General features: G+C 47.7%; 1 protein-coding gene across 3 annotated transcripts in view; it reads right to left on the bottom strand.

Moving 5' to 3' along the window:
• The window catches only part of TEX14 (testis expressed 14, intercellular bridge forming factor), a 50396-nt gene that overhangs the window by 14712 nt on the left and 24420 nt on the right, over positions 1–11264 (bottom strand). For all 3 annotated transcript variants that reach the window (XM_084822925.1, XM_084822928.1, XM_084822927.1), the window contains exons 17-20: positions 10189–10470; positions 5510–5610; positions 3552–3674; positions 2931–3024 (exon numbers count right to left, since the gene is read on the bottom strand). In XM_084822925.1, coding sequence (XP_084679051.1) covers positions 2931–3024; positions 3552–3674; positions 5510–5610; positions 10189–10470 — 600 coding nt within the window. The remainder of the gene's footprint in view (positions 1–2930; positions 3025–3551; positions 3675–5509; positions 5611–10188; positions 10471–11264) is intronic.

Raw genomic sequence — 11264 nt, forward strand, 5'->3', positions numbered from 1 at the left:
TCTTGCCCTCTGAGGCTTTACAGACAACCACACGGGCAGATATGTAAGTTTGTAGTGTGGAGGGATAAAGAGGGTGCATCTCCACTACAAACATATCTGTTTGATATCAGTTTAACCGTCATAGCATCCTTCAAAGGATCCTAGGAATTGTACTTCGGCAGCGGTGATGTTAGAAAGGGGCCCTGGACTTACACGAAGGTTCCTTCTGCTTGGAAGAAGCAGGCCGTCCAGAAGTGGAGGTAGGACTTGCAGAGACTTCAAAGCCTCTGCTAGAAGAACTACTCCTCCCACCCCTAGATATGGAAGCATCACAGCTGAGGAAATGTGCCCCAAATACAACATGTGTGTAAACTTCAAAATGCACCTGGTAGAGACACCGGTCAAATTAGATGTGACAATATTTATTTTTATTTTATTTATTTATTAAATTTATTAATCGCCCATCTGACTGGTCACCCAGCCACTCTGGGCGATGTACAACCCACCATAAAACAATTTAAAACAATAAAATTTTACCATAATTTTTTTTTTTTAAATACCCTAACCCACCCCAAATGCCTGCCTGAACAACCACGTTTTTAATGCACGACGGAAGCTCATTAAAGAGGGGGCATGACAGAGTTCCCTAGGGAGGGAGTTCCACAGAGTGGGGGCCACCACAGAGAAGGCCCTCTCCCTCGTCCCCACCAGTCTAGCTGTCCTGGCTGATGGGACAGAGAGAAGGCCATCCAAGGCTGATCTTGTTAAGCGGCCTGTCTGGTGTTGCTGGAGGCGCTCCTTAAGATAGGCTGGGCCAGAACCATATAGGGTTTTAAAGGTCAAAACCAACACCTTGAATTTGGCCCGGAAAACAACTGGTAACCAGTGCAACTCCTTCAGCACTGGAGTGATGTGATCTCGCCGGCGGCTGCCTTTAATCAGGCGAGCCGCCGCGTTCTGTACCAGCTGCAGTTTCCGAACCGTCTTCAAGGGTAACCCCACGTAGAGCGCATTACAGTAGTCTAAGGGCATGTACTACCGATGGGAGCAGATGGTCGGGAAGGAAGGGGCGCAGCCGCCGTATCAGATGGAGTTGATACAGCGCTGTCCGGCTCACAGCTGACACCTGAGCCTCCATGGACAGCTGGGAGTCCAAAATGACCCCCAGGCTGCGGACCTGGTCTTTCAAGGGTAGCCGTACCCCATTCAACACCAGGTCAACATCCCCCAGACTCCTCTTGTCTCCCACCAAAAGTACCTCGGTCTTGTCAGGGTTGAGCTTCAGCTTATTCCTCCCCATCCAGCCACTCACCGTCTCCAGACATTTGGACAGGGATTCTACGGCCAACCTTGGTGAAGATTTGAATGAGAGGTAGAGCTGTGTGTCATCCGCATATTGATGACACTGCACCCCAAACCTCCTGATGATAGCCCCCAGTGGCTTCACATAGATGTTAAATAGCATCGGGGAGAGGATGGAACCCTGTGGCACCCCACAAGTAAGTGGCCACAGGTCCGAAACCTCCTCTCCCAGTGCTACCCTCTGGTACCTGCCGGAGAGGAAGGACCGGAACCACCGCAATACAGTGTCTCCAATGCCCAACCCCTCCAGGCGGTCCAGGAGGATACCGTGGTCAACGGTATCAAAAGCCGCTGAGAGGTCGAGGAGAACAAGGAAGGAGCATATATGTGGTATTCCATTAAATGTGCTCTTTGGCGGGGTGGGGGTGTTAAGATAAATAGCCACTGTTTGGGGATGGGGGTGGTGAGCAGGATCAGAAACACAAGTGGGCAGAGAGGGGAAATATAAACATCCCCCCCCACGCACGGACAAACAAGATCTCAGTAAAAATTGATCTCCCAATGCTGCTATTTGCACTGGGAGAGGAAAGCTCCTGTTAGCACCAATGCAAATAGCACCATAACTGCGGGACGATTTTTGTCAGGACTGCAGCAGGAGGGAAAAGACTAAGCTTCCCCTCCCTACAGTCCTGTCCCTATTGTGCCCCTGCCACAGCAGCTATTTAGACTTTTAAAATTACACATGAAGTGCAGTAACGGATTTGACATCGGGTCTAGTTTGGCCCACCACAGAACAGCCATAAAGAGGAAATGGAGGAGGCCAGGACAGAACTGTCCCCAAGGTTCCAACCAGACTGACCACGTAACAGGAAAGAATTCCGACAACCTTGTCCCAAGAGGAGCAAATCCAGGCCGCAGCCAGGCTGGGACTGACTCACTGTCCTGCTCTGCTTGAGAAGGAGGAACCTTTCTGGGAAATCCAATATGCTCTTTCCTCTCTGGCTGAGGAGGACGTACAGTGCCCAGTAGTATTCAATAGCAGGAACCCAATCAACTCTGGTTGGGGCTGTACTGCATTTCCCCAACCACCTCCACCCAGAGGAGGCTTTGGCCAAAGTGAAAGTGCCAATTTTGTCATGCCTAGCAGAGGCATGAGGTGTTATCTGAGTGGTGGCTCAACAAACGTCTACTGGCAGAGCAGCGGTAGAAAAGCACTGCTTCTCTGACAAAGCGGGCCAGGATTCTTGTAGGAAAACGAGCTCCCCTGTGATTGACAAGTCAAAATAATACGGGCCCTGATCCTAACTCATCTACCTGAATGGGAAACCTTTTAGATTCCTGTTGCCCTCTTTAAAAAGAAACTAACAAGGAGGCAGAGGGCTTTGTGCTATCTTTGCAGGACCTTAAGATCTCTTTGTGTGTCTCTGAAGTATACTACTGCTACTTCTCTCTGGGATGAAAAGAAGTAGGGCAAAAAGAGATAGGGAATGGAAGGTAAACTTCTGGGATCCTGTATTGGGGGTGGGGGACCCACAGATGTACTGCACTCCCAGGAATCATGGCAATGACGAGCAAGCATTATGCGAGGTAATAAATATTGGTCAGGATGGGCCAATATTAAAAGGACTAAAAAAATGACTTGCGCTGACCTGTCTCTATGGGATGTTCTTTCTGCCCACAGATTTCTTGGGACATTCTCAAGTCTCGTTCTCCTCCTCCTCCTCCACCTTCAGCAGTTGAGATCTAAGAGATGGAAAGACTTGGGTTCTTGAAGGCAAACTGAAAACAGAAGCCTGTGTCCCTACCAAGTGCATATTAAAGAGAGAAGCCCACAGAAATCATTGAAAGAGGCCCAGATTGGAATGGAAGGAAGTGCCTTTTCATTTCATCTAGCCCAATATTATTTTCTCAAAGTGGGAGTGGCTCCCCCAGATCTCTAGCACAGAGAGGGGCATCTTTCTAGACTTGCTACCTGAGTTCCTGGGGATTGAACCAGAGACCTTCTGTATGTCAAGCATGTGTTCACAATCACGGAGTTTATATGACCAGAAACCATCAAAACCAACCAGCTCGCTTTGTTATTCCTTTCCAAATAGCCTTTTCCTTGACTCTAACCTTTGAACATGAGGCTTCCCATCAATGTATTACATTCTGAACACCAAAACTGGGTTTCCACCTCTGGTATACTCAAAGCAAAAGGGAGTACCACAGCATCCAGGCCATTGCAAGCAACACCCCATGTTCTCATACTATGTCTTTCCTCCTCTCACCTCTACTTCTGAATGCTCATGAAGTCCTGGAGAGCAGGAAAAGAACTCTGTGTCAGGAGTTAAAAAGCCCTCTGAGACATCTGGAGAGGAAGATGCGGTGTGGTCCGGCTCCTCTGACTGCCCCTGTAAAAGTAACATATGGAAATTAGAACTGTACTTCATCTGTAGCTATTATTGCTGTATTTAAAACACTTTTATATTGCCCTTCATCACACACAAAAATCTGCATTTCCACAATAATCATCAGAATTTCCTCTCTCTCTCTCTCTCTCTCTCTCTCTCTCTCTCTCAGCGTACTGTCAATCCTCAAACTATTTGTGCTTCCTGCTTTCCAGACTAAAAATTTCCCAGCCTCCCAAAATGGCAGCACTAGTGGCAGTCCGCCATTCTATTTGTTTCCCCATGGAAACAAGTTCACAAGTATGTCTAGTTCCCAGATGATGAACCAGAAAAAGACAGATTATTGTAGCAGTTCTGAATCTCCAGACATCAGAATTGAATACTGGGAAATAGAGCTAGGTATAGGTAATGGGTGTAAAAACCTACACCTCCCAACACTTACTTTGAAGGGTTCCCCTGACCCTTCTCCAGAGCTTCCCTCAATCTTTTCTTGTTCCTTCACCCTAGTTAGGAGCCAAGTTTAGCCCTTTCTGCTACCTCCCTGCCTTAACTGCTTGTCAGAGAAAGGCTGAAGCTAGGGATGTTGGAGAAATCCACAGCAGTTTCAAATGAATTCAGATTTCTATGAATCGGCTTTTTCCGAGTCATGCAGATTCCACAGACTTGCAGATTTTTTTCACCTTTGGGGGGAATTTGTGCCAATTAGCATTAGCACTAATGCATTAAGCACATTAGTGCTAATGTGCGTTGGTAGAAGAACAAAATTCTGGTTAAAAACATTCAATTCCATGAATGAGCTGATGATGAAATGAAAGAGGCCTGACAACCTGTGAAACACCGAAGGAATGGATTTAACAAAATCCATACATCCCTAGCTGAAGCCCATGGAACTCAGGTGAGAGGGGAGGAGCAGAAAGGCAAAGGCATGAGAGAGAGATGCCTGAATTGCACGTATTTGTTTCAAATAACCAGCCAAGCGAAGGCTCCCTGCTTAAATTATAACTGTACACTAAGCTTACGCAGTTCACGATCCAGCATGCAGAATTTAGTCCACCAGCCATACAGGAAACTGGGTACAAAAATGGTAATGAATTCTCATGTGGACTTTAAAAAAAAAGACATTTGTAAACTGATACACAAATGAGAAGGAAAGAAGCTGTGCTTGGGGGAAAAAAGGCTGTTCTAGGATGTGAAACAGGCAGCTCCACACATCTCTAAATTTTAAGGGTGCTAGCTGATGTTTTTATGTTTTGCAACAGGTGAAACTTTAAGAACATAAGAAGAGCCCTGCTGGATCACACCAAGGGTCCATCTAGTTCAGCATTCTGTTCACACAGTGGCCAACCAGCTGCCCACAAGAAACCCACAAGCAGGACTTGAGTGCAACAGTACCCTCCCACCCATGTTCCCCAGCAACCGGTGTACATAGGCTCACTGCCTCTGATCCTGGAGGTAGCATAGAGCCATCAGGACCAGTAGCCATTGATAGCTTTCTCCTCTGGGAATTTGTCGAAATCTCCTTTTAAAGCCATCCAAATTGGTTGCCATTACTACATCTTGTGGTAGCGAATTCCACAGTTTGACTATGCACTGTGTGAAGAAGTCCTTCTTTTTATCTGTCCTGAATCTTTCTTTTAACATTTCATTATAATTGTTTTATTGTATTGTGTTTTTATACACACACACACACACACACACACACACAGTATATGCCACCATAAGAGCCTGAATACATCTGGCAGGATACATATAATTACATACATACATACATACATACATACATACATAATTCAACCAGCGAGCAGGTGAACCAAACAAACATAAATCTAAGTGCGTACCCTGCAAAGGTCATCAGTGGTGACAGAAAGGGCTGCATTCTTGCACGAAGTTACACCCCACTCAATTAGTGGCTCCTTTCCTGGAAATTCGCTATTTCTGCCTAATAATAAATTTATACCATGTGAAATGCAAGAACAAAACAAAAAGACGAAGGTCAGCATGCAAAGAAAAACACTGTTTCTGAATGGCTTGGCCAACTGACAGAGTATAAAAATGAATAAATCAGGAAATGGCAGTGGAGCCTACATGGCCTGACAGGGCCCCATGAAGATAATGGCAAATAAATGTCCAAACCATAAAGCCAGGAACACTGGTTATTTCAGGGGGGGAAATCCCCAATAAATGATTTCTCTGCAAAGGTGCCTAATAATTCATTTTTTTGAAGTTCAGATTTGCCATGTACCCAAGCAAGTCTCCAAGAGGTACAAATACGTGTCACTAATGACCGCAGCATCAAAGCCATTTGCAAGATTAACCACAGAGCACACCTGAGCTGCTGCAAACTGCCCCCTCCCCGTTTCTCTGCCATTTTACAGGATCCCATGAGGGTTGTAGTTCCTTTACAATTCTATTAAGCGGAACATTTCAAGCAGCAGAACTAAGTAAAGCAAAAGCTCCACCTTCTGGAGGCTGGAATATCAGTGCTGTGCAATTAACACGCTAGAACCCAGAGACTGTTTTGAAGGTCTACCATTGACGCAAACAGGTCTGACACTAAAAGCTGCCTGGACGGGAGACCACATGTAAGCTGCTCCTAGCGCTGTGCAGAAAGTGTGGGGGGGCTAAGTGAAATAAATAAACGGCTGCTGAAGGGATGTGTGTGCATATCGTCATAATCAAAATGCTCCGCTGTCAGCCTTGATCTTGCTGTACTGTAGTATCATGCACTTTCCCTTGCTGTTGGAGTTGTGGTGGCAAGGGGACATGGCTTGGTCGCAGGGAACTCACTTTGCGTGCGGAAGGTCCTGGGTTCAGTCTCTAGCATCTCCAGCTAGGGCTGGGAAAGAACCCTGCCTGAAATCCTGGGGACCCTCCATCAGTTACTGCAGAGCAGCCTTCTCCACACTGGTGCTCTCCAGAAGTTCTGGACTACCACTCCCAGCATTTCTGCTCACGGACAATGCTGACAGAGGCCAATGGGAGTTGAAGCCGAAAACATCTGGAGGGCTGCATGTTGGACAAGGCTGGTGTAGAGCACACTGGGCCAGATAAACCAATATCAGCCATGTTCCCAGTATGCACGTTCACAGCACCTCCAGTTAAAGGGATGCATGTAGCAAGCACTGGGAAAGAATGCACAGCACTGGCCCAGATAGGCCAAAGGTCTGAATGAGGATGAAGCAGCTTCATGTGTGTTTGATGCAGTATCATGAGTCCTCTTATGGAAGCACTCACAAGGTGTCTTCTTGGTGCTGTGCCGGGTTTCCCTTTTACAGACCCTTATCTAAAACGTTCTGTTCTGCAACACCAGGGCCATTTTGGATGTGCATCTGTTTTACTTCCAATGGGTAGGATATTAGATTCTTTAAACCAGGGGGAGGCAACCTAGCACCCTCCAAATGTTTTGACTACAACTCCCATTATCCCCAATCATTGCCCATCTTGGCTGGGGCTGATGGGATTGCACTCTAAACACGACAATGTAAGAGTCATGCTGGATTAGACCACGGGTCCATCTGGTCCAGCATTCTGTTCCCACAGTGGCCAACCAGTTGCCCATGGGAAACCCACAACCCGGACACGAATGGAACAGCGCCCTCCTGCCCATGTTCCCCAGCAACTGGGGAACATACACATACTGCCTCTGATCCTGGAGGTAGCACAGAGCTATCAGGACCAGCAACCATTGATAGCCTTTTCCTCCAGGAATTTGTCCAATCCCCTTGTAAAGCCATCCAAATTGGTGGCCATCACTACATCCTGTGGAAGTGAATTTCATAGTTTTAACTATGTGTTGTGTGAAGAAGTGCTTCCTTTCGTCTGTCCTGGATCTCTCACCAATCAACTTCAAGGGATGAAGCCAGGTTCTAGTATTATGAGAAAGGAAGAAAAATGTCCCCCTAGCCACTTTCTCCACACCATGAATAATTTTGTACACCTCTATCATGTCTCCCCTTACTCGCCTCTTTTTCAAGTAAAACAATCCAAGATGCTGTAACCCTTCCTCGTAGGGGAGGTGCTCCAGCCCCTTGATCATTTTAATTGCTCTTTTCTCCACTTTTTCCAACTCTACAATATCCTTTTTTAAGTGCAGTTACCAGAACTGTACATAGTATTCTAAATGTGGTCACACCATAGATTTGTATAAGGGGAGTATGATCCTGGCAGTTTTATTTTCAATTCCTAAAATGTCTGGAAGGCATGTCTAGCCCTAGCCTAAAAGGTGGTTGTAATGATCTCATCTAAAAACTGTGGATCCACAGAAGTGGAAAATGCTAGCCCAAAAAAAGAAGTGGTGGGTGGGGACATGCCCTGTTCTGGTGCTGACCAAAGGGAGGTGGGGTCTTACACCTTTGACAGCAGGACAGAGGACATTTGGGCAATACAGAGGGCTCTCCAAGTGTACGAGGAGCTGCACCAGCCAAGCAAAGGTTAACACATCACCAGTCTACTGGTTTATTTTATATGTGGCTATCCTAACCTAGGTGGCTTGTGCTCTTGTGCTCCCAAGTAGCAAGGGGGGGACGGAGGTGGGGGAATCTACCAAGAGCACAATGACCAGCAGGGAAAGGAGGAGGTTTTGCCCCTCCACATGGGGGTACAATTTAAGTCCAGAAGCTGGAGCTAATGCAGAACGCAGCAGCTCAGCTGTTGTTGGGAGCTGCCACTTTTCAACGTGCAACTCCTTTGCTGAGGGAACTGCACAGGCTGCCTATTCACTACCAGGCCAGGTTTAAGGTTTTGGTACTAGTGTACAAAGCCCTAAACAACTTGGGACCAGGATATCTGAGAGAGCGCTTCCTTCTTTACCAACCTGCCCCGTCAATGAAGTCATCAGAGGGCATGTTCCTGGTGGTTCCACATGGGCCTGTGGCCCAGTTGGAGTCCACCAGGAAAAGAGCCTTCAGTGTGGTGGCCCGCTTCCTGTGGAATTCCCTGCCTTTAGAGATCAGGCAGGCACCAACGTGAAGTTCCTTCCAGCGCCTCCTGAAGACATTGTTATTTCGAGAAGTCTTCCTTGCATGACCAGCCGCAGTTTATTAAATTCAACCTTACTGGAACTTGTCTTTTAAAAAAATGTTTTAACTGTTTTAACCTGGTGTTTTATTCTTTTATCTTTGTTGTTCACTGCTCTGAAATCTTCTGATGTGGAGCGGTATATAAATTAAAAATAAATAAATAAGTCCAGTCTAAGGCTGAACCCAAAGTTCTTAAGTGATAACTTTTACTCGAGGTTGTAGGGGAGGGGGACAGAATTCTTTAGGGATGTACGAAAGTGACTTACCTGTTCGCCGATTATGTTTATGGGGGGGGGGGGAGGCGTTCCGTCCCTCCCCCAGAAATCCTCGACGGGGGGGGAGGCGCTCCGTTCCTCCCCCCCGGAATCCTCGAACGGCTGGCTGTGCTCCGCGGCAGCTCCGCGGAGCAGCCAGCCAGGCCCAGCCAAGCCAGAGCCATCCGCAGCCGGATTTCAGGACAGAGGGCTCTGGGTAAAAAAAACACAAAAAAACAAAAAAAAACCCCACGTACGCAAACGGTGGCAGCTACGGCCGCCGCCATTTGCGTTCCTTCTTTTTGGCCGTCTTAATCTACGTAAATATTTACGTAGACTGTGATGGCGAAAATAAAGCGGAACGCAAATAGCGAAGCGGGAGCTATTTGCGTCCCTTTTTGATTCACCGTTTCAGCCTACGTAAATATTTACGTAGGCGAAAACGGCGAATCAAAAGGGGACGCAAATAGCGCCCACTACGCTATTTGCATTCCCCTTTATTTTCGCCGTCATAGTCTACGTATTTACGTAGATTAAGACGGCCAAAAAGAAGGAACGCAAATGGCGGCGGCCGTAGCCGCTGCTGTTTGCGTACGCGGGTTTTGCTTTGTTTTTAAACCAACCCAGCCATGATAGGCTACGTAAAGATTTACGTAGCCTATCATGTCTTTTTTTTTTTTTTAAACCCACCCAGCCATGAGAGACTACGTAAATCTTTTACGTAGATTTAACGTAAATCTACTTTTTTTTTTTTTTTTTTTTTACCAAGACTGCAAATGGCGGCGGCGGCAGCTGGTCGGAAGACCAGCTGCCACCACTGCCGAAGCCACCGCCGGAGCCGCCACCGCCCGGAAGATCCGCCCCAGGTAAGTCTCGTCCCGGGGGGGATCTGCGGGGGGGTGGCAGGCCATTCCGCCACAGATTTCGGGGGGCTGAATGCACTGGCATTCGGCCTCACTGAGATCCGTGGCGGAATTCTCTGCCATCCCTAGAATTCTTCAAAAGTATTTAACTGTATGTTAGCTCCACCAAGTGGTGAAGCTTTTACATGCACAAACCTCAGCCAGAATACCCCAGAACGTCACCACAAGTTGCGGAGCTCACATACTGTTAAATCAAGGAAACAAAAAGGGACCTCCAGAGGTATGCCTGCCAAACCTTTCCCACATTTGTGCCAGCAAACGAAACAGCAAACTGTAGATGAGCATTTCCACTCAGCCCTACCTCCTGTCCATTAGTTCTTACTTTGGTTTGTAGATCCCTGAAATCTTGTCAACACAGTCTCTGGGTCGCTCTGATCTTTGTAGTCACTGCCCAGCTTCTGGTCCCCAAGCCCCCTGACGGCCTGCAGCGTTCCTGCTTCGATGTTGTGCCAGTAGAACCGGATTTGCTCCCTGTTGCTGGTGCTCTGAAACTCATCCTTGACACTCTCCCCCTCGCTCTCTGACGTCCATCCACTGGGAGGGTACTGAGCCGCAAAGCTGAGCCGCCCGGAAGCTGCTTTCTTTGCCATCTGCTTCACTTCGGCTGGGCAAAATCAAGAAAGGAAAAGCTACTAGGATTTACCTTAGGATGGGAGGGAGAACCCTGGCTCAGTGGTCCGCTATGTCCTTGGCCTGAACAGGTCCTAGGCCCAAATGATAACAAGAGAAGGGCAGAGTCGTGTCTCCAAACACAAATGTCGTGCTGTTTGATACAGTTTGAACAAACCATTAATTGTTGAGTTGTCACTCTTGTAATGTAGAGGCACTGTAATTTTCATTATGTATTATAGCTATTTACAATGATTGTACTGAAATTGTCTATTTTCTGTGAATCACTCTGTGACAGCTCCAAGTTTTTGAGGGCCTTTAGGCAAGGTGCCTGCAATGCCACCCAACACCCCCTTTAGTGATTTTACCTTCTTACTACCATTATCACCAGTGGTGTGCTGGCTGAGGAATGCTGGGAGTTGGAGGACTTTTTTTCTGTCTAAGCATGCATAGGAGAGCAGCCTATAGGGTTGGCGGAGAATTTCTCCCCGAAACTTCGGGGGGCCGAGCGCCAACGTGTTCGGCCCCCCAAAGAAGTTTCGGGGAGAAATTCTCCGCACCCCCCCCCGCACCCCGCACACACCCCCCGGGACGGGACTTACCTTTCCCGAATGTCCCTCCCGGCGGCAGGTCCCGGCGGCGGTTCGTCGGGTCTTCGTCAGGGGCAGGGGCGGGGGCGGCAGCCGATCTTTCGACCGGCTGCCGCCGCCGCCATTCCAATAAAAGTTTAAAAAAAAAAAACACGCCCCCGTGATACATGACGATTAACGTAGCCTATCACGGCTAGAT

The sequence above is a fragment of the Heloderma suspectum genome, chromosome 16, assembly GCF_057233095.1.
Source record: "Heloderma suspectum isolate Gila_16-S chromosome 16, 16-S_ref, whole genome shotgun sequence".
In the NCBI taxonomy this organism is placed as follows: Eukaryota; Metazoa; Chordata; class Lepidosauria; order Squamata; family Helodermatidae; genus Heloderma; species Heloderma suspectum.